The 24,111-nt window shown below is 43.1% G+C and overlaps 1 protein-coding gene across 1 annotated transcript; it reads right to left on the bottom strand.

Annotated features, from left to right (window-relative positions):
* Positions 1-8,342: 8,342 nt before the first annotated feature.
* On the bottom strand, positions 8,343-22,187 carry LOC123725391 (uncharacterized). The gene is made up of 4 exons (XM_045690599.2): positions 21,683-22,187; positions 21,172-21,269; positions 20,859-21,036; positions 8,343-10,461 (listed from the first exon to the last, which is right to left on the bottom strand). The coding sequence occupies exons 1-4, from the start codon at positions 21,903-21,905 to the stop codon at positions 9,911-9,913; spliced, it is 1,050 nt and encodes a 349-aa protein (XP_045546555.2). The 5' UTR covers positions 21,906-22,187; the 3' UTR covers positions 8,343-9,910.
* Positions 22,188-24,111: the final 1,924 nt, after the last annotated feature.

Below are 24,111 nucleotides of genomic sequence, written 5' to 3'. Positions count from 1 at the left end.
GTAGGGTTGGATATAGTCATGGTAGGATACATGATAGTGGAAACACATGGAGTAGGGTTGGATATAGTCATGGTAGGATACATGATAGTGGTAACACATGGAGTAGGGTTGGGTATAGTCATGGTAGGATACATGATAGTGGAAACACATGGAGTTGGGTTGGATATAGTCATGGTAGGATACATGATAGTGGAAACACATGGAGTTGGGTTGGATATAGTCATGGTAGGATACATGATAGTGGAAACCCATGGAGTAGGGTTTGATATAGTCATGGTAGGATACATGATAGTGGTAACACATGAAGTAGGGTTGGATATAGTCATGGTAGGATACATGATAGTGGAAACACATGGAGTAGGGTTGGATGTAGTCATGGTAGGATACATGATAGTGGCAACACATGGAGTTGGGTTGGATATAGTCATGGTAGGATACATGATAGTGGCAACACATGGAGTTGGGTTGGATATAGTCATGGTAGGATACATGATAGTGGCAACACATGGAGTTGGGTATGATATAGTCATGGTAGGATACATGATAGTGGAAACACATGGAGTTGGGTTGGATATAGTCATGGTAGGATACATGATAGTGGCAACACATGGAGTTGGGTTAGATATAATGGTAAGCAAAATACTTTACTCAACATATTGTGCAGCTTTCTGTTGCAGGATCTTTTTATGGGGGGGGGGGGGGGTGCCCTTTTTTGTTGACACATCACACACATGGTTATGGGCTTAAAAAAAGAAGACACCAGTACCATGTCAGATATAGTTTAAATGTATTCATGTTTGAGTTTACATCCCAATATGACACTTCAAATACATCACAGAAGACTGAAATGTACCAAAACTCCTATTGTGTTTATTGAGCTGTACACTGAGATGCTCAGTTGGTCAATATTCCCCTCCAGTGATTCCCCAACATCTTGTCAACATGTGCCCCAAAAATGGATCAGATATCTAATACCAGTCTATCTTTATAGGCATTTATCCATAACAAGACTTAGGCCTCCCATATAGTCTGCAGAAACCTCTCCAAAATGACAAATCTTTTAAACATCTTTATTTTCATGTAATCTGTCGTTCTGCCCCTGAACAAGGCAGTTAACCCACTGTTCCTAGGCCGTAATTGAAAATATATTTTTTTCTTAACTGACTTGCCTAGTTAAATAAAAGGTTAAAAAAAACAACTAATAAAACAATATATATCAAATTTAAAAAACGGTCAAAAATAATTGTTATGACCTATTTCACATTCTTTAGTGTAGACTACATTTTTCTCATGTTTTCAGTGTTTGAGATTAGGTCCCCGAATGGTCAAATCTCTTCAAATAGAAGTATGTTTATAACACAAAATATCTCTCTCATCATGTCACAAGCTGACAGGCTCCCAGAAGAAGGGCAATAAAAGGCCCCAGCTCACTCAACTGCTCCTCCCCTCTCCAACAGCCATCAACCCAGAACATCCTGAAGACAGAACATCTAAAGATCATCTGGGAATCCTTTCTTCCTCATGGAGCTTTTTGAAAGTGAGTTGAATATTCAATGTGATGTTTGTACAGTGCCTTCGGAAAATATTCAGACACCATTACTTTTTCCACACTTTGTTACGTTACAGCCTTATTTTAAAATGGATTACATTTTTTATATATATATATATATACTGCTCAAAAAAATAAAGGGAACACTAAAATAACACATCCTAGATCTGAATGAATGAAATAATCTTATTAAATACTTTTTTCTTTACATAGTTGAATGTGCTGACAAACAAAATCACACAAAAATAATCAATGGAAATCCCACCCAGTCACACTCAAAATTAAAGTGGAAAACCACACTACAGGCTGGTCCAACTTTGATGTAATGTCCTACAGGCCTCCACGTGCCTGTATGGCCTCCCTACAACACCTGGGCATGCTCCTGATGAGGTGGCGGATGGTCTCCTGAGGGATCTCCTCCCAGACCTGGACTAAAACATCCGCCAACTCCTGGACAGTCTGTGGTGCAACGTGGCGTTGGTGGATGGAGCGAGACATGATGTCCCAGATGTGCTCAATTGGATTCAGGTCTGGGGAACGAGCGGGCCAGTCCATAGCATCAATGCCTTCCTCTTGCAGGAACTGCTGACACACTCCAGCCACATGAGGTCTAGCATTGTCTTGCATTAAGAGGAACCCAGGGCCAACCGCACCAGCATATGGTCTCACAAGGGGTCTGAGGATCTCATCTCGGTACCTAATGGCAGTCAGGCTACCTCTGGCGAGCACATGGAGGGCTGTGCGGCCCCCCAAAGAAATGCCACACCATGACTGACCCACCGCCAAACCGGTCATGCTGGAGGATGTTGCAGGCAGCAGAACGTTCTCCACGGCGTCTCCAGACTCTGACACGTCTGTCACGTGCTCAGTGTGAACCTGCTTTCATCTGTGAAGAGCACAGGGTGCCAGTGGCGAATTTGCCAATCTTGGTGTTCTCTGGCAAATGCCAAACGTCCTGCACGGTGTTGGGCTGTAAGCACAACCCCCACCTGTGGAAGTCGGGCCCTCATAGAGTCTGTTTCTGACCGTTTGAGCAGACACATGCACATTTGTGGCCTGCTGGAGGTCATTTTGCAGGGCTCTGGCAGTGCTCCTCCTGCTCCTCCTTGCACAAAGGCGGAGGTAGCGGTCCTGCTGCTGGGTTGTTGCCCTCCTACGGCCTCCTCCACGTCTCCTGATGTACTGGCCTGTCTCCTGGTAGCGCCTCCATGCTCTGGACACTACGCTGACAGACACCGCAAACCTTCTTGCCACAGCTCGCATTGATGTGCCATCCTGGATGAGCTGCACTACCTGAGCCACTTGTGTGGGTTGTAGACTCTGTCTCATGCTACCACTAGAGTGAAAGCACCGCCAGCATTCAAAAGTGACCAAAACATCAGCCAGGAAGCATAGGAACTGAGAAGTGGTCTGTGGTCACCACCTGCAGAACCACTCCTTTATTGGGGGTGCCTTGCTAATTGCCTATAATTTCCACCTGTTGTCTATTCCATTTGCACAACAGCATGTGAAATGTATTGTCAATCATTGTTGCTTCCTAAGTGGACAGTTTGATTTCACAGAAGTGTGATTGACTTGGAGTTACATTGTGTTGTTTAAGTGTTCCCTTTATTTTTTTGAGCAGTGTATATATATATATATATTCTGCAATCTACACACAATAGCCCATAATTTGGGGCGGCAGGTAGCCTATTGGTTAAAGTATTGGGCTAGTAACTAAAAGGTTGATGGATCGAATCCCCGAGCTCACAAGGTAAAAATCTGTTGTTCTGCCCTTGGAACAAGGCACTGTTCAGCGGTAGGCCGTCATTGTAAATAAGAATTTGTTCTTAACTGACTTGCCTAGTTAAATATAAAACATTTAACATTTATAAAACATTTAAATGACAAAGCAAAAATGTTTTTAGAAACATTTATTAAAGATAAAAAATATACCTTCTTTACATAACAGTAAGTATTCAGAGTAAAAACAGAGCCATGAGGTAGAAGAAATTGTCTGTAGAGCTCCGAGACAGGATTGGGTCGAGGCACAGATCTCGGGAAGGGTACCAACACATTTCTGCAGCATTGAAGGTCCCCAAGAACACAGTGGCCTCCATCATTCTAAAATGGAAGAAGTTTGGAACGACCAAGACTCTTCCTACAGCTGGCTGCACGGCCAAACTGAGCAGTCGGGGGAGATGGGCCTTGGTCAGGGAGGTGACCAAGAACCAGATGGTCACTCTGACAGAGCTCTAGAGTTCCTCTGTGGAGATGGGAGAACCTTCCAGAAGGACAACCATCTCTGCAGCACTCCACCAATCAGGCCTTTATGGTAGAATGGCCAGACGGAAGCCACTCCTCAGTAAAAGGCACATGACAGCCCACTTGGAGTTTGCCAAAAGGCACCTAAAGGATTCTCACACCATGAGAAACAAGATTCTCTGGTCTGATGAAACCAAGATTGAACTCTTTGGCCTGAATGCCAAGCATCACGTCTGGAGGAAACCTGGCACCATCCCTACAGTGATGCATGGTGGTGGCAGCATCATGCTGTGGGAATGTTTTTCAGCAGCAGGGACTGGGAGATTAGTCAGGATCAAGGGAAAGATGAACCGAGCAAAGTACAGAGAGATCCTTGATGAAAACCTGCTCCAGAGCGCTCAGGACCTCAAACTGAGGGCGAAGGTTCACCTTCCAACAGGACAATGACCCTAAGCACACAGCCAAGACAATGCAGTAGTGGCTTCGGAGCAAGTCTCTGAATGTCCTTGAGTGGCCGAGCCAGAGCCCGGACTTGAACCCGTTCTAACATCTCCGGAGAGACCTGAAAATAGCTGTGCAGCAACGCTCCCCATACAACCTGACAGAGCTTGAGAGGATCTGCAGAGAACAATGTGAGAAACTCTACAAATACAGGTTTGCCAAGCTTGTAGCGTCATACCCAAGAAGACTCAAATCTGTAATCGCCGCCAAAGGTGCTTCAACAAAGCACTGAGTAAAGGGTATGTAAATGTTATTTTTCAGTTTTTGTATTTTTAATAAATTAGCAACAATTTCTAAAGACCTGTTTTTGTTTTGATTGATGAGAGGGAAAAAATTATTTAATACATTTTAGAATTATTATTATTGTAACCTTTATTTAACTAGGCAAGTCAGTTAAGAAAAAAATCTTCTTTTCAATGACGGCCTTGCAACCTTTCGGTTACTAGTCCAACGCTCTAGCCACTAGGCTACCCTGCCGCCCCGGCTGTAAAGGCTGTAACTTAACAAAATTTGGAAAAAGTCAAGGGGTTTGAATACTTTCTGAAGGCACTGTATATAGTGTATATAAAATGTATATAGTGTATATAAAATGTATATAGTGTATATAATAATGTATATAGCCATGTTATGAAGTATGAAAAGTCTTGTTCATTCACATGTCATGAATTCACTATGACATCATCATATTTGTATATATCCTAATTAATAAACTTTGGACAGAAACATGGTTATTATTTATTTAACAAGGCAAGTCAACTGAGAACACATTCTCATTTACAGCAACAACCTGGGGAATAGTCACAGGGGAGAGGGGATGAATGAGCTAATTATAAACTGGGGATGGTTAGATGACCATCAAGGTATGAGACCAGATTGGGAAATAATCCAGGACACCAGGGTTAACACCCCTACTCTTATTATAAGTGCAATGGGATCTTCAGTGACCACAGAGAGTCAAGACACCCCATCCGAAAGATGGCACCCTACACAAGGCAATGTCCCCAATCTGACTACTTTCCAAAGAAACTGTAAGTGATTGAGGAGAGACCATAATTGCTATATTCTAATTAAAATGATTGACCAATAAGAGAACACATAAGCAAGGCATGACCATTTAGAAATAAAACAATATTCCAATTGATTAATCTAATAAACAAATGTTTGCATAACCAACCAGGACCAACCATGCTTAGCTTCAGAAGCAAGCCAGCTGTGGGATGCAGGGTGGTATGCTGCTGTCTCCAAAATCTTGCTATATATACAGCCTAATTATTTTACACTCAGGAAGCTCTGGTAAACAGTGGATGTAGTGCACTGCTGCCACCACGAGGCCTGGAGGGCATTTTGACTTTGTTGATAGCTAGCTGTGTTAGCTAGCTGTGTTAGCTAGCTGTGTTAGCTAGCTGTGTTAGCTAGCTGTGTTAGCTAGCTGTGTTAGCTAGCAGTGCGGCTAAAGATGTAGCAGCTAGCTGGCTACTGACCAACCTATTGTGTGTATTGAACATTCATATTGGACTGTAGCAGCTAGCTAACTGGCTACAGATCAACCTATTGTGTGTATTGAACATTCATATTGGACTGTAACAGCTAGCTAACTGGCTACTGATCAACCTATTGTGTGTATTGAACATGTATATTGGACTGTAGCAGCTAGCTAACTGGCTACCGATCAACCTATTGTGTGTATTGAACATTCATATTGGACTGTAGCAGCTAGCTAACTGGCTAGTGATCAACCTATTGTGTGTATTGAACATTCATATTGGACTGTAGCAGCTAGCTAACTGGCTACTGATCAACCTATTGTGTGTATTGAACATTCATATTGGACAGCCTTACCTATAGAGTAGCACCACCACCCATCAGCCCATTCTCTTCTTGACGTCAAAGCTGCAGTGTATTGTTGCTACAGGAGTTTATGATTAATAATCCTATTTATTTCAAGCAACACTAATATGTCACCATACTATTTTTTTAAAGCCCCACTAAGATATCACTGTACTATTCCTTTAAGCCCCTCTGTCAGTTATAAATCATCAGAGTGGGAAACCAACTGAAATGGAAACAATGGAGCAAATGGATCACTATCAGAGGGGTGTATTATGACATCAGAACTACTCAGACATTCCAAATATCACTTGATTATCAGAGGGGTGTATTATGACATCAGATAGAACTACTCAGACATTCCAAATAGCACTTGATTATCAGAGGGGTTATTATGACATCAGATAGAACTACTCTGACATTCCAAATATCACTTGATTATCAGAGGAGTGTATTATGACATCAGATAGAAGGACTCAGACATTCCAAATCAGGCTTCATCCAAATCATGAAGGTGGATATTGATCCAACCATTTCAAAAGTAATGACCAGGCTAATGGAAACAGGATATGCCTTTCCAATTTTATAAATGCAGACAGACAATTTGTTAGTTAGTTTGACATGGTGGGGTTATTTTGTGTCAGTAAACATTTATGAGCGAGAAATGGTGGTGGAAACTTCTTTATGCGCAAATATTTATATAATAACCATCATATCCCAGTTAACTTGGAGACGCGATGATATATTGTGTGGTCCTCCCACTACGACTTGGGAACCCATGCAGTTTATTAGGCTACAGATGAAATAAGTAATGAACTTCACAGGGTGGTGAAAGTGCATGTGATGAGCTTGATGTTCCTTTCCAATACATTTTGAGGGTCTTATTCTGGTGACATGATGACTGAAGCTTGGTTGCCATTTGACAAATAAAATAATATCTCTCTTATCCATAATAATCTCATCATGTAGGTAGCCTACCAGCACTGTATATGTAAGCTGTTGGCTACAGTGCACGGGACAAGAGCACGTTTTCTATTTCACGCAACAGTGTTTAAAACCAACAGTAGAGTTGAAAATGCGATGGAAACCCATTTAACTTGCATTTTCCATTCGGTACTTGGGAATTTAACAGCAAAAGTATTTTTTTGTCACGTAAAGCCTTTTATCCGCAATAAACCTTTCCGGTGGAAAAAGGAATATATTGTTTTATGCAGATTTTCGAATATTCACATGAAAATCTTTTGCATATTGCACAGAAACTTAGCTACTAAGGTGGATATTGATCCACCACCTGCATTTTATTCAAACCAGCCCACTGGGCACAGACATCAGTTCAACATCTAGATTCTATTTACATTTCTTTGAGTCGTCAACTAAAGTGAATTCAACATGAGATCAACACAAAATGTCACCTGTCATTGGATTTAGGTTGCAAGTCCATGAAAAAAAAATTGTGTTTTGTTGAAATGACGTGGAAACGTTTATTTAACCAGTTTGAGGCTTGTAAATGCCCCCAGGAAAGTCAAACAACAAACTCTTCATTGAGACAATAATAATACCACAATCCGTGGGCTAGTTGTGGTGGATATTATAAAATAAGGATCTCCTGGAGTCCAAGTCAAACCAAGATTCTTTATTTCTGAGCTCAGAGAGAAAAACAGCTACTCATCACAGCGTAGACAGTCTGAATTCCTGAAGCATTGGGTGATGAGCACATATCTTTATAGTTTCCTGTTCCTGGGAGGGACTTTATTCATACAAGGATGCAGGTGCAGCTGGTTAGCAACACAGGAAGATACTCCCAAAAACAGGAGATTATAATAGGACAGTTTCACAAGGTTAGTCACATACTCAGTTATGTGGACACAAACTCAGCAAAAAAAGAAACGTCCCTTTTTCAGGACCCTGTCTCTCAAAGACAATTCGTAAAAATCCAAATAGCTTCCCAGATCTTTATTGTAATGGGTTTAAACACTTTCCCATGCTTGTTCAATGAACCATAAACAATTAATGAACATGCACCTGTAGAACGGTCGTTAAGACACTAACATCTTACAGACGGTAGGCAATTAAGGTCACAGTTATGAAAACTTAGGACACTAAAGAGGCCTTTCTATTGACTCTGAAAAACACCAAAAGAAAGATGCCCAAGGTCCCTGCTCATCTGCGGGAACGTGCCTTATGCATGCTGCAAGGAGGCATGAGGACTGCAGATGTGACCAGGGAAATAAATTGCAATGTCCGTACTGTGAGACGCCTAAGACAGCGCTACAGGGAGACAGGTCGGACAGCTGTTCGTCCTCGCAGTGGCAAACCACGTGTAACAACACCTGCACAGGATCGGTACATCTGAACATCACACCTACGGGACAGGTACAGGATGGCAACAACAACTGCCCGAGTTACACCAGCAACGCGCAATCCATCCATCAGTGCTCAGACTGTCCGGAATAGGCTGAGAGAGGCTGGACTGAGGGCTTGTAGGCCTGTTGTAAGGCAGGTCCTCACCAGACATCACCGTCAACAATGTCGCCTATGGGCATGAACCCTTCGTCGCTGGACCAGACAGGACTGGCAAAAAGTGCTCTCACTGACAAGTTGCGGTTTTGTCTCACCAGGGGCGATGGTCAGATTCGCGTTTATCGTCGAAGGAATGAGCGTTACACCGAGACCTGTACTCTGGAGCGGGATCGATTTGGAGGTGGAGGGGCCGTCATGGTCTGGGCCGGTGTGTCACAGCATCATCGGACTGAGTTTGTTGTGATTGCAGGCAATTTCAACACTGTGCGTTACAGGGAAGACATCCTCCTCCCTCATGTGGTACCCTTACTGCAGGCTCATCCTGACATGACCCTCCAGCATGACAATGCCACCAGCCATACTGCTCCTTCCGTGCGCGATTTCCTGCAAGACAGGAATGTCAGTGTTCTGCCATGGCCAGCGAAGAGCCCGGATCTCAATCCCATTGAGCACGTCTGGGACCTTTTGGATCAGAGGGTGAGGGCTAGGGCCATTCCCCCCAGAAATGTCTGGGAACTTGCAGGTGCCTTGGTGGAAGAGTGGGGTAACATCTCACAGCAAGTACTGGCAAATCTGGTGCAGTCCATGAGGAGGAGATGAATTGCAGTACTCAATGCAGCTGGTGGCCACACCAGATACTGAATGCTACTTTTGATTTTGAGCCCCCCTTTGTTCAGGGACACATTATTCAATTTCTGTTAGTAACAAGTCTGTGGAACTTGTTCAGTTTATGTCTCAGTTGTTGAATCTTATGTTCATACAAATATTTACACATGTTAAGTTCATTGAAAATAAACACACTTGACAGTGAGAGGACGTTTCTTTTTTGCTGAGTTTACAATTACCCTTTTCCATTACCGAGTCTGTGAACATTTTAATTTCATTAAATCATCATTGGGCCAACAATGCAAATGTAAACAATGGAGCAAATACATCACATCCAACTATCACTTGATTATCTGTAGTGCTGGAGGAATGACACTCAGAAAAACACACACAGTCAGAGTTTAGAAAAAGGACCATTTAAACACATGGAATCTGATCTACTTTATATTCAAACTAACATACTCCCTATTCACTTCATGTTTTCTAATAAAAACATACAAATATATGTTTAAGAATATTTTGTACAATTCAATTTCATATGGTAAAGACAGGTAAACACATTCTCAGTCAACAATATAAGACAATGGGAGCATTGTGTATGTTCTCTGATGAATTTTAAGTCAATATGATGTTAAATATCAATTTACACACTAGGAGAAGTAATTATTCTCCCGTGTGGATTCTCACATGACGTTTAAGTGACCGTGATGAGTAATATGTCTTCCCACAGTCTGAGCATTTGCAAGGGTCCTCCCCTGTGTGCAGTCTCATGTGTTCTTTCAGCTTTCCTGAATGGTTAAAACGCTTTCCGCAGTGGGAGCAGCGGTAAGGCTTCTCCCCTGTGTGTATTCGCTTATGAGCGTTCAGGTTTCCTGACTCTCTAAAACTCTTTCCACAATGTGAGCAGTGGTAAGGCTTCTCCCCTGTGTGTATTCGCTCATGAGATTTCATGTTTCCTAACTTGTTAAAACTCTTTCCACACTGGGCACAATGGTGTGGCTTCACTCCTGTGTGTATCCTCTCATGTCTTTTCAGGCTTCCTAATCTGGTAAACCTAGTTCCACACTGGGAGCAGTGGTAAGGCTTCTCCCCTGTGTGTATTCGTTCATGAGCTTTCAGGCTTCCTAACTGGTTAAAACTCTTTCCACACTGGGAGCAGAGGTGTCGTCTTGCTGGTTTGGACATCTTTGGTTCCTCGAAGTTTGGTTTTCCTCCTGCCAAAGACAGCGTTTATTTAAAGAGAGACGTAAATTGAAATAACTGATAATCATAACAATGAGCAATCCATCAGATGGGTTTCCACCCATTCCCCCTCTAATCACTGGACCTTCACCCACGCAAAACTAGATGAATCTGACGAGCTAGCTAGAAACCGGGGCGAGCAACTTGATGCCCTGCAAACGGTTGTGAATGAACCCACTCAAAGCAATAATGTTCTATTCCAAAAGCTGCAGACCAAAGACGATCAGTTAATGAACACAATGATCAAATTGGAGGACAAAACAGCAGAACTCATTGAAGTCACTGATTTAATGAAGGATGACAAAGACCAGGTGAGAAAGTTGGAAAATGTGACCTCTAAACAAAAGGACATCGCATCACTGGATCTCTCACTCCACACTCGAGACCTCTCCCTGCAAACCATGACAGGTAAGTATGAGGCCGAGCGGAGCAAGGGCGACACTTACGTGTCTAAAATAAACACCCTCAACTCCCAGGTGGAATCTGCAATGAAGCAGAACACCACCCTTAGGTATCATCTGGAGGAACTCCAGAACAGTCACGCACTATTGTGGGACAACCAAACCAAGCAACCTAGCTCACATCCGGAGCTCAGAGAACGAGGGAATGTAGACGACAGGAGATTTCAGCCTCTTTCTCTTGGCCATTCGGCCCACAGTGACATGGGGCCTCCTCGTCAACACAACCACAGCTTGACTTTTCCTCTTGACCTTTCGGCTCACAATTCCCAACGTGAGGTTGCAGATGCTCCCCGCGCACTCGGCGGGGATCGCCTTGACAAAATCGTCAAAAACTTCCGCCTCTTTGACCCCGTTCCAGGAAAGCCAAACGACACTGACAAATTCTTAGCAGACATACACGCCTTGGATGGCTACCCAAATGCTACGAATGCCGACAGGCTCTACCTATTGAAGCGAATGTCCAATAGATACGTGACAAGGTTCATCCGTCTACAAGAACAACATGTGCAAAACGACTACGCTAAACTTGCCACGGTTTTGAAAATAGAATTCAGTGGTTCTGCGACTCGCAAACATGACAGCTCGTTGGCTAACAATATCAGACTAGCTCGAAATGAACACCCACAAGCCTGCTATCACCGGCTTCGTTCAGCTTACTTTGGCATGCTCACTGAAACAGGAATGGAAGACCTATTACCATTCAAACAACTGTTTCTGTCAAACGTCTCCCAACTTCATCAACTGCTTGGGCCCTACTGCCGACGTTGGGTTGCCAATCTCGACGCTCCGAGGAGCTTGCAGGCACCGCTTTTGAAGCATCAAAAGCAAGCCGGGCTAAGAGCCCGGACACCTCGACTTTCGAGCTTAGGCGGGAACCATCACTCCAATTAGAAGGTGCAGCATCAGGGACAGGTGCGGTAAAAGATGACGATCAAAGGGGGTGGCAACCAAGTAACGACCACACCGACCGCAGTAACAATAGCTATGATGAACGTCCCCAATCTAACAGGTCCCGTAGAGATCAACCTGGCTGTTATGTCCCTGCGCCTAACCCTCACAAAGGGTCAGGACACAAGGGTAACAAGCGCAACAAGGGCAACAAAGTGTTCAACAATGATCTAAACGCTAACCGAAACGATATAGAAGCTCTGATAAGAGATGTACTGCATCGTAAGAAATTTGAGAAAGAGGACAAGGATAAGTCAGCATGACTAGGCGTAAAAGTTTTGGGAACCAAGTCCGCCGAAACACATGCAATTCGAGAGGATGTCAACATTTCCATTACCCCCGCCCCCACTTCAATCCCTGTTCAGGGCCCACTCGTTCTAGACACAAGCCCGCAGGTTGTCTACAGACCTGTATATGGATGGGGAGATGCACAAGATAAGCACCTTTGCAACAAATGATTCCTCTCCCATTCCGATAGAGGACCCGCTGGGTCACATAGGTGAGTTATCAGTCTTGGAAAGCGACACAGAATACAAACCGCTCGGTACTCCCAACCCACTCCATTTTGTTGGGGATATGACGAGAAAAACCAACTCGAACAGGCCATACATTAGAACAGTCCTGGAGGACAGTTTGACCTATCACACTCTGATATTGTCGAACCCGAATCTTTCACTCATATCCGAAACCTTGCTGGATGAACTAAAAGGGGCAGTGGACCCAACAAAACGTTGGTTGAAAACGGAACGTTGCGACACGAAGCTTAGGGGTTTCACCGAAGCTACCTCGCCACTAACCAAGCGTCTCCTACTTAAACTCAACTTCGAAAGCGTGTCACTGATACACCCCGTGTACGTGACTACCATCGACATCGAACGGATGCTTATTGGGATAGATTTAATTGACCGTTTGGTACCACTAATGGATTGGAAAACCAACCAAGTCTGGTCACAAATATCTATGCCAACTCCGTTGACTTTAGAGGTGGACCGATTTATCGGAATGGCCGATTAATTAGGGCCGAATTCAAGTTTTCATAACAATCGGTAATCGGTATTTTTGGCCACCGATTTGCCGTTTTGCATATAATCGATGCGGTGCCTGTTAATTTTCATTGAATCACAGCCTACTTCGACAAACGGGTGTTGATTTAACCTGTTAGGGCTAGGGGGCAGTATTGACACGGCTGGATAAAAAACGTACCCGATTTAATCTGGTTACTACTCCTGCCCAGTAACTAGAATATGCATATAATTATTGGCTTTGGATAGAAAACACCCTAAAGTTTCTAAAACTGTTTGAATGGTGTCTGTGAGTATAACAGAACTCATATGGCAGGCCAAAACCTGAGAAGATTTCAAGCAGGAAGTGGCCTGTCTGAGAAGTAGTGTTTCATCTTGGCTCTTTTTTTGAAGACTCAGGATCTGTGCAATAACGTGACACTTCCTACGGCTTCCATAGGGTCTCAGAGCCCGGGAAAAAGCTGAACGATATCGAGGCAGGCTCTGGCTGAAACACTTTATCGCTTTTGGCAAGTGGCCACTCAGAGTACTATGGGCTTAGGCGCGTGCCCGCTTCGACCGAATGCTTTCTTTTCCTTTGTCTGTTTACCTAAAAGCAGATTCCCGGTCGGAATATTATCGCTTTATGAGAAAAATGGCATAAAAATTGATTTTAAACAGCGGTTGACATGCTTCGAAGTACGGTAATGGAATATTTAGAATTTTTTTGTCACGAATTGCGCCATGCTCGCCACCCTTATTTACCCTTTAGGATAGTGTCTAGAACGCACGAACAAAACGCCGCTATTTGGATATAACGATGGATTATTTTGGACCAAACCAACATTTGTTATTGAAGTAGAAGTCCTGGGAGTGCATTCTGACGAAGACAACAAAGGTAATAACATTTTTCTTATAGTAAATCTGACTTTGATGAGTGCTAAACTTGCTGGGTGTCTAAATAGCTAGCCCTGTGATGCCGGGCTATCTACTGAGAATATTGCAAAATGTGCTTTCACCGAAAAGCTATTTTAAAATCGGACATATCGAGTGCATAGAGGAGTTCTGTATCTATAATTCTTAAAATAATTGTTATGCTTTTTGTGAACGTTTATCGTGAGAAATTTAGTAAATTCACCGGCAGTGTTCGGTGGGAATGCTAGTCACATGCTAATGTAAAAAGCTGGTTTTTGATATAAATATGAACTTGATTGAACAAAACATGCATGTATTGTATAACATAATGTCCTAGGGTTGTCATCTGATGAAGATCATCAAAGGTTAGTGCTACATTTAGCTGTGGTTTGGGTTTATGTGACATTATATGCTAGCTTGAAAAATGGGTGTCTGATTATTTCTGGCTGGGTACTCTGCTGACATAATCTAATGTTTTGCTTTCGTTGTAAAGCCTTTTTGAAATCGGACAGTGTGGTTAGATTAACGAGAGTCTTATCTTTAAAATTGTGTAAAATAGTCATATTTTTTAAAAATTGAAGTAATAGCATATCTAAGGTATTTGAATAACGCGCCACAGGATTCAACTGGCTGTTGAGTAGGTGGGACGCTTGCCCATAGAGGTTAACAAGCGCATTTGCGAAAAAAGTACTGTCGTTGCACCAATGTACCTAACCATAAACATCAATGCCTAACAGGAATATTTAGACTTAGCCACCCGTTAGATAAAATACGGAACTGTTCTGTATGTCACTGAAAGAAAAAAACTCTTGTTTTCTAGATGATAGTTTCCGGATTCGACCATATTAATGACCTAAGGCTCGTATTTCTGTGTGTTTATTATATTATAATTAAGTCTATGATTTGATAGAGCAGTCTGACTGAGCGGTGGTAGGCAGCTGCAGGCTCGTAAGCATTCATTCAAACAGCCCTTCGCTGTGCTTCAAGCATTGCGCTGTTTATGACTTCAACCTGGGTGGGTATAATTTGTGGAACGTCCCAACAGGAATCTATTGCAAAAACTTTGTAAATAACAAGGTTTCCAAAAAACAACACATACAAAGTTGTATAGCGGCAGAATAAGATACCGGGTAGGGAGTGGTCTATTTCATTGCGTTTTTCACTCATCACGTTTATTCCGAAAAATGTCTGTCCTCACATGTCTGTTTGCCTATGGACAAACATTAAGAATAAGCTACATGGTGAGTTGATGCCTATTCGGCAGCTAGTTAGCTAGGTTTGTATGCGTTGCTACTTTGTATGCGTTGTTGGTTGGCAACCTTTTATTTTACGTTTTTTGGAACAGATTCCTGTTGGAACGTTCCACCCCTTCAAGCCTATCAACTCCCAAGATTAGGCTGGTGTAACCGATGTCAAATGGCTAGCTAGTTAGCCGGGTGCACGCTAATAGCGTTTCAAACGTCACTCGCTCAGACTTGGAGTAGTTGTTTCCCTTCCTCTGCATGGGTAACGCTGCTTCGAGGGTGGCTGTTGTCGATGTGTTCCTGGTTTGAGCCCAGGTAGGAGCGAGGAGAGGGACGGAAGCTATACTGTTACATTGGCAATACTAAAGTGCTTATAAAAACATCCAATAGTCAAAGGTATATGAAATACAAATCGTATAGAGAGAAATAGTCCTATAATAACTACAACCTAAAACTTCTTACCTGGGAATATTGAAGACTCATGTTAAAAGGAACCACTAGCTTTCATATGTTCCCATGTTCTGAGCAAGGCACTTAAACATTAGCTTTCTTACATGGCACATATTGCATTTTTACTTTCTTCTCCAACACTTTGTTTCGCATTATTTAAACCAAAATGAACATGTTTCATTATTTATTTGAGGCTAAATTGATTTCATTGATGTATTATATTAAGTTAACATAAGTGTTCATTCAGTATTGTTGTAATTGTCATTAATACAAAAATAAATCGGACGATTAATCGGTATCGGTTTTTTGGGTCCTTCAATAATCGGTATCGGCGTTGAAAAATCAAAAATCGGTCGACCTCTAGTTGAGTTCACCGCATTCTTCCAAGGCAACCTGTCATACATTGCAAACCTGGTGAACTTGGTCATGAGTCCGCCATTGGTGACAAATGACAAGGCGAGTTCAACTCGGAACTTAGCCGAACATGGGGTTTTCCTGTGTGGCTTGGGTGATTCACCAGTCGACACTTACCGACCTCCTCTGATAGGGGGCGTGTGCCTAAACAGCACTATGGTTGAGGATGCCAGACTGGCAACCTGGTCAGAAAAATCCGCAATTAGTTTGGAAATGTTCAACGAAATTTAGAAAACGGCTAACTGCCATCCCCTTGTGCCGAAAACGTTTAGATTTCCACTGGGAATGACTTCCCAGACAACGCTCACCGCAATAGGGGTGTGTGCGCTATCAATCCTCATTGGAACCGAGGAAGTATCTCACTACCTACTGGTTGTCGCGGACCTCCCACATACAGTCTATGTGGGAGCGGACATTTTGGTAAGATTGGGTGTTAAACTCGATACCATACACCAACTTCTTTGGTCTTTGGCGCAGCCAAACCAACATGCCTTGTCTTTCGACCCGGTGCGAATGGCATCCGGGTAGACTATTCCTGAAGCTTGCAAGGTGATAACTGAGTCCGGCATGATGATTCCGGCAAGAACCAGAGGTTTCTGTAAGACTGAACCTGGTGCCGGATACCGGATGGAAGGCACCACTGCGTTCTTCCAAACCTGTCCGCAACTATTCGACATGGGGCTAACTATCAATGGCAACCCGCTGTTGGAACTAACCGCTAGATCCACTTACCTCCTGCTACAAAATCTGACTCAAGCGGATATTTCCATTCATCGGCACACTCAGCTAGGAACATTGATCGATTACTCCTTCCATGATTTTGAACTGGTTGTTCCTGTGACTGGGCCTCTTCCGTCCTCCCTGACCTAGATGGCGAGGGAGGTACGCCATTTACTTGTCCGTCAAAAGCAATTGCAATAACTCCCGTATTGCCACTTGACGACACATCAACGTTCAGGCTGGATGTCGATTCTGACAGCAAACTGTTAATATACTCCATCGTCACGGAGGAGGATATCGTGTCTCCTCCTGCATGTGAAGTACACTCTTGTGAGGTAACAACCGATGACTTTCCCAACAGTGACATGCCGTCACCACCCGATGAAGACCTGTACAATGTCGCCGAACCATATCCTGGTTTCCATGCACAGGTAATACAACTACTGTCGGAGGCTGATGCTCTTGTCGGAACGCCATCAGTTGAGATAATTATTTAACAAACACAGTGAGATCTGGTCAACAGACTCGCTGGATTGAGGGGGTTACGGGTATCCATGTGGTGCGTATTCCTATGCCACCCGGAGCAACTCCTACGTTTTTGAGACAATACAAAATCCCGCTCGCAGCATACGCAGCGGCACAAAAGATTACCGATTCCTTATTAGCTAAACGGATAATCAGGGAATGTAACAGTACGTATAGCGGTCCCGTGTGGCCTGTTCTGAAACCAACGGGTAAATGGCGTCTTACCGTTGACTATAGACAACTCAACAAACTGGTTCTGTTGTCTCGTTGACCAATGACACAGCTCGACCAAGAGTTGCCAAGGTGGCAAAAGCCAAGTACTTCTTCAACGTGGCGAACGGTTTCTGGACCATGACCGTCGACCGTCGTGACCAACACAAGTTGGCTTTCTCTTTCTCGAACAAGCTCTTCACGTTCAATCGTAGCCCGTTCGGGTACATGAACTCCCCCTCAGTGTTCAACATCTTCCTGCACAAGGCAATGCCAGACGCAGCCTCTAGGGGGACGATAATCTACGTGGACGACGTTCTCATGAGGTGAGACTGTCACATTGCCTCAACGAAATGGACCACGTTCTCACCCAACTCGGGTGAATTTTGGCCCATTCCTCCTGACAGAGCTGGTGTAACTGAGTCAGGTTTGTAAGCCTCCTTGCTCACACATGCTTTTTCAGTTCTGCCCACAAATTGTCTATGGGATTGAGGTCCGGGCTTTGTGATGGCCAACTTTGTTGTCCTTTTCTCCAAAAAGTACAATCTTTGTCCCCATGTGCAGTTGCAAACCGTAGTCTGGCTTTTTAATGGTGGTTTTGGAGCAGTGGCTTCTTCCTTGCTGAGCGGCCTTTCAGGTTATGTCGATATAGGACTCGTTTTGCTGTGGATATAGATACTTTTGTACCCGTTTCCTCCAGCATCTTCACAAGGTCCTTTGCTGATGTTCCTACTGCTGAAAAACATCCCCACAGCATGATGCTGCCACCACCATGCTTCACTGTAGGGATGATGCCAGGTTTCCTCCAGATGTGACGCTGGTGGACTCCAATCTAGTTGTAGAAACATCTCAAAGATGATCAATGGAAACAGGATGCACCTCAGCTCCATTCCGAGTCTCATAACAAAAGGTTTGAATACTTATGTAAATAAGATATATTTTTTTATACATTTGCAAAAATGTCCAAAAACCTGTTTTCGCTTTGTCGTTAAGGGATATTGTGTGTAGATTGAATCAGGCTGTAACGTAACAAAATATGGAAAGGTCAAGGGGTCTGAATACTTTCCAAAGCCATGTTATGAGGTGTGACATGTCATGAATTCATTATGATATCATCATATTTATATACATTTTATGGGTTGAAAAGGTTTTTTTTCTCTCAGACATAAATAAACAATTCCAGGTAAAAGCCAAAGGCCATAGCTATAATAAAATAAATTAACTGACAAAGCAGAAGAGCCAGGACCGCATCCACCAACGTCACGAGTCACGTACATGTTTTTGCAGCTGTTTCAGTACAACACTACAGGGAGAGAGAGGGGGAGAGGGCAAACTACACTGGACTAGTTTCAATGTATGGAATCACTTAGGAGTTTCTGGATTTTGGGTAAACTTCTCCTTTAAAGCATCTTTGAGAAATAATGAATTGAAGTTGGAACATTTGTGAAATTTGTAGACTAGAGATGTTGGGCCAGTAACCAAGAAGTTGCTGGTTCGATTCCGCACAACCGCAAGGTAGAAAAAAGCTGCCGTTCTACCCTTGAGCAAGGCAGTTAACCCCCAACAACTGCACCCCGGGTGCCGATAACGTGGACGTCGATTAAGGCAGCCCCCACACCTCTCTGATTCAGAGGGGTTGGGTTCAATGCGGAAGACATTTAGGGTGAATGGATTCAGTTGTGACTGACTAGACATCCCCTTTCCTTCCATCCCAGTCCTCCTTTAAGACTCCATGATGTTTCATCATTAGATGCTACAGTCCTCCTTTAAGACTCCAAGAGAGATCTTTGATGAAAACCTGCTCCAGAGCAGAACCTGCTGCTTGAACAGTTCTGAGTATAGGGTCTGAATACTTAAGTAAATGTAATATTTCAGTTTTGTATTTTTTGATAAATTAGCAAAAATATCAAACAAAAATGTTTTTGCTTTGTCATTATGGGGTATTGTGTTTTTAGAATAAGGCTGTAACCTAACAAAATGTGGAAAAAGTCAAGTGGTCTGAATACTTTCCGGAGGCACTGTACTCTCCGATGTCAAGTCTAGACAGGATCATCCCTCTGAGGTCTGCCATATAGCTCATATACTCTCTGATGCCAAGTCTAGACAGGATCATCCCTCTGAGGTCTGCCATGGAGCTCATATAATCTCTGATGCCAAGTCTAGACAGGATCATCCCTCAGAGGTCCCCACTCTACTCACCGTATGTGCAGTGATGTCCAGTCAGTAGAACCTCATGAAGGTACATCACCACAACATGCTGCATTACAGATCTCTTGAACAGAGATGCCTTTGAACAATGCCTTTGATGTAGCCATACCTCTGGTGGATTGAGCCATCAAGCCCTCCGGAGGTGTCAGATCCTTGCTACTATAGAAACTCATGAAGGTTTGGGGGTGGAACTCATTATATGGATGTAATGGCTTAAGTAAAGCGGTTTTAAACAAGATAAATCTCATTTCTACTCTTTCCAGCGGCTCCAACAGCAGAAATAGCCTCAAGCACAAGAGAAAAATCCCAAGATGGGACTAGCTGTTTGGGTACTGGGCGTAGGTGACCCTTCATAAAACAACAGATCAGGGGGGTGTTCCCCCACTGTATTGTTGTTGCAGCCTAAATGGCAGCCAAATACACATTTATAGTTGAAAAGGCTTTCCCTTGTCAGAAAGCAGAGTAGCTCTGAAACAGAGAAACAAAGGGACTGATGTTTCTGATCTCACCATCTGTTAAATACACACCACTTATTGTGCTATAGTGAGTGTGTGGCTCTAGCACTCTGAATAGAGTTAATTATCAAGGAGAGCGGTCACGTGTGTTGAGGAGCAGAGGATCACTAGTTTGAGCCCAGTATGGGGACAGTGGAGGAAACTAAACTGTTAGCAGCACACTGGCATCAGTTACACATGAAATCAATAAAGTTAGTCATTTCCAAATGAAACCATGTTCTGTAAGGTCTATATGTTGGAGTTCAGGCTTTATTTGACCTGTTAAAGTAGGAAATGTAATGAATTTTGTCCATTACAGAGACGGAGGCCAAGACCAAAAAAATAAGCCTGTTGTAAAATATATAGTTGCCATTTTTAACAAGTTCTGTAGATCAGATGTTAATGAAGTAATACAGACCACATTGAAGTGTCTGGAGTTTTGTCTGCATCTTCTAGAGTTTTGTAAAGATAGGGGGTTGACTGGGTCAGGAAATGTAACATCCATAATGTTTTAAGGAAAAGGTTTTTGTAAAACATGCACCTTACATCGGTTCATCTTGAAACTTTCTCTCCAAAGCTAACTTTCATCAAGGTTTTATATGGTCTATTGGCTTCTCTCTTTTCATTGGCAGAATCCTTTTTCAGTGTTATGATATTCATAACATCCATATCCACCAGTCTATCTTCATGTCAACTAACAGAACTCTGCTGGTTGTCCTGGTAACAGATACCAGTGGGAAGATCTACTGTATTTGTTCAAACTAAACTACAACACTTACTTTGATGAGTCAAATCTGATCCTTTCTTCTCTTCTCCTCCTCTCACAGTTCCACTCAGCCCCGTTGTTTTCCTGCAGTCCACCAGCAGCACAGACAACCTCTTCATACCCAGCAGTAAGGCGCTACCAGGAGAGGCACAACACAGGGACTCCGGGAGGGAGGAAGAGCTAGCGTTGTCCTGGTAACCATAAAGAGGGGACACAGACACATATCATTATGGATGCTGTTGTCACCGCTGTCATGAAGTGCTTTACAGAAACCCAGCCCAGACCCTGATAGAGCAAGCTGTATGCTAGACTAGACCAAGCTGTACCATCTGGTGTTCTGAACTGGAGAGACTCTTCTCTGCCTCGTCAGCATCAGGATGTTGTTGAGGCTCCCCAGAGGATCCATGATAGTCATGTCTCTCTCCTGTGTGAATGAGAACATCAAACAGATAGTGAACTAAAACTAAAATCATACGGTCTTACAAGAGGCATTAATCTCTCTAAACAGGGCCTAAAATTCAAATGTGAAAGGGTAGTTCCACGAAATGGGTGCCCTTTGCGTCTCTTTGATATTTTAAGTAGAAATTATGCTCCAAAATTCTATTTTAAAAGCCTGTTACACTAGAAATGCACTTTAATGTAGACCACATGGATAATTTAATAAATCTAAGTTAAAAGTCCCAACAATATATGTACCAATGGCAGATTGCTCCTTTAACAATTCCTACAGTACTGAACAACATATTCAAGTGTAGAACTTCAGTAGAATGCCCCTTTAAAACCCCACATTAGTTCAACAACTGCATAGTTTATGCCCCTGTTTAAGACGATACTCACTGGTGGTAATCTGATATTCTGTCTCTTCCTCTTTCACTCCCAAGACGTCTTCCTTCTTCACCTTTATTGAGATAGCATCCTCTTCCTCTCTAAAAGGTTCTTCCTCTGTTTCCTCTATAACATCCTCTTCTTCTTTCACGACAATGTTCAGCCTCAGAGCTTCTTTCTCCATACAGCAGACCCCTTCTTCTTTAGCAGGGGACGAGTAGTTTAGTGAGGTCATGGTCGGGGATGTTAGCTAGCTAGTTAGCATTAGCTACTAGCCTGGTGCAAACCTCAGTATAAATATTTAACACGTTTGCAAATTGAACAAGCAAATTAGGTTAAAGTTAACCAGTTGACACGTCAACAGAACTGTGTTAACAACACTGAGATTAGCTAATGTACATTAACATGGTCTAAAGCGTCAATCTTTCAGTTTTATGTTGGCTAGCAAGCTACCGAGGTGGTAGAAAGAGTAGCCGTGTTGTTGTTCCTGAAGAAGCGTCCCGTCCAGTCCATTATACGTCACGCAAAAAGCGTCACCTGAAAGACGCACATCGCCTTCTGATGGCTGGAGTGAGTAACGCAGTTTGGAAACAACAGTTACAACACTTTTAGTATTGGAAAGAACGTCATAATAATTTAACAATAAGCTGATATATTTTCTCTTACGTCTTACAAATAACACTTTCCTGTACACAGACGTAGAAGCTTAATATGAATATGTAGATGCTGAATAAATACTTATATGAATAGGTTGTGTTTTAATACACATTTGCTCTGTTCAGTTTTTACATTCGTTTTTATCTAGATGTGACGGTACTATTCCCTTAAAGCCACGCTCTATAAGATACAAATCATCCTGTAAACCAGGGGTTGGAAACTCCAGTCCTCGGGGGCCGGATTGATGTCACCCCTTTTCTCCATCCCTAGCAAACACAGCTGATTAATCAAACTGCATTCTAAACTGAAGATCATCATTAGGTGATTATTGGAGTCAGGTGTGTTAGCTGGGGCTGGAAGCTATGATCCCTTATTGATGTCACTAGTTAAATCCACTTCAATCAGTGTACATGAAGGGGGGAGACAGGTTAAATAAGGCATTTTAGGCCTTGAGACAAATGAGACATGGATTGTGTATATGTGCGATTCGGAGGGGGAATTGGGAAGACAAAATAGTTAAGAGCCTTTGAACAGGGTATGGTAGTAGGTCCCAGGTGCCGGTTTGTGTCAAGAATTGCAACGCTGCTGGGTTTTTCCAGCTCAACAGTTTCCCATGTGTACCAAGAATCATCCACCACCCAAACAGTGGCGGTCAGTGCCATTTAAAATGAGGCAGGACAATTTGTTTTTTCATGAACATGGCCTTATTTCTATTACAGCATATTAGATGACTGTCATTCATATTCCACTCACCCTGTTCAATGTAACAGTGATAGGTTTAGGCTACTACATGATACTAACATTTCCCCTATACCCATCATGAGGTTGCTACAACTTAGCCTATGAATTAAAGTTTACAACGTCGGTGCACACAGGTCGAGAAACATTTTTTAGGTGACAGACAGTTACACATGGACAGACAGTCGTGAAGACACCAACTAATTATCATGGTCCAAACACACCAAGACAGTCATGAAGAGGGCACGACAACAACTTTTCCACCTCAGGAGACTGAAAAGATTTGGCATGGGTCCCCAGAACCTCAAAAAGTTATACAGCTGCACCATCGAGAGCATCCTGACTGGTTGCATCACCACCTGGTATGGCAACTGCTCGGCATCTGACCGTAATGCACTACAGAGGGTAGTGAATATCACTGGGGCCAAGCTTCCTGCCATCCAGGACCTATATAAAGAAAGCCCAAAAAATTGTCAGATCCTCCAGTCACCCAAGTCATACGTCAAGTGGTACCGGAGCACCAAGTCTAGAACCAAAAGGCTTCTTAACAGCTTCTACCCCCAAGTCATAAGACTGCTGAACAATGAATTAAATGGCCACCGGACTATTTACATTGACCCCACCTCCATTTGTTTTGTACACTGTTGCTACTCACTGTTTATTATCTATGAAATGTCACTTCACCCCTACCTACATGTACAAATTACCTCGACTAACCTGTACCCCCGCACATTGACTCGGTACCACTCCGGTAAGACGGGGGGGTGGGGGGTGGGGGGGGGGGGGGGGGTGGTCTGTGCATATTTGTAAACAACAGCTGGTGCACGGAATCTAAGGAAGTCTCTAGATTTTGCTCGCCTGAAGTAGAGCATATTGTGATAAATTGCAAGCCACACTACTTGCCTAGAGAGTTCTCAGCTATACTTTTCGTGGCTGTTTATTTACCACCACAGACAGATGCTGGCACTAAGACCGCACTCAGTCAGCTGTATAAGGAAATAAGCAAACAGGAAACCACTCACCCAGAGGCGGCGCTCCTAGTGGAC

The sequence above is a fragment of the Salmo salar genome, chromosome 12, assembly GCF_965601325.2.
Source record: "Salmo salar chromosome 12, fSalSal1, whole genome shotgun sequence".
NCBI lineage: Eukaryota > Metazoa > Chordata > Actinopteri > Salmoniformes > Salmonidae > Salmo > Salmo salar.
This window is presented reverse-complemented; position numbering and strand designations above follow the sequence as displayed.

Bases quoted from the DNA above. Each gene is read 5' to 3' on its own strand.
- LOC123725391 (XM_045690599.2), bottom strand. From the start codon at position 21,905: ATGACCTCACTAAACTACTCGTCCCCTGCTAAAGAAGAAGGGGTCTGC. The intron at 21,270-21,682 runs GTGAGTATCGTC...TCATTCACACAG, and splicing joins AGAATATCAGATTACCACCA to GAGAGAGACATGACTATCAT. The intron at 21,037-21,171 runs GTACAGCTTGGT...TATGGTTACCAG, and splicing joins CCAGTTCAGAACACCAGATG to GACAACGCTAGCTCTTCCTC.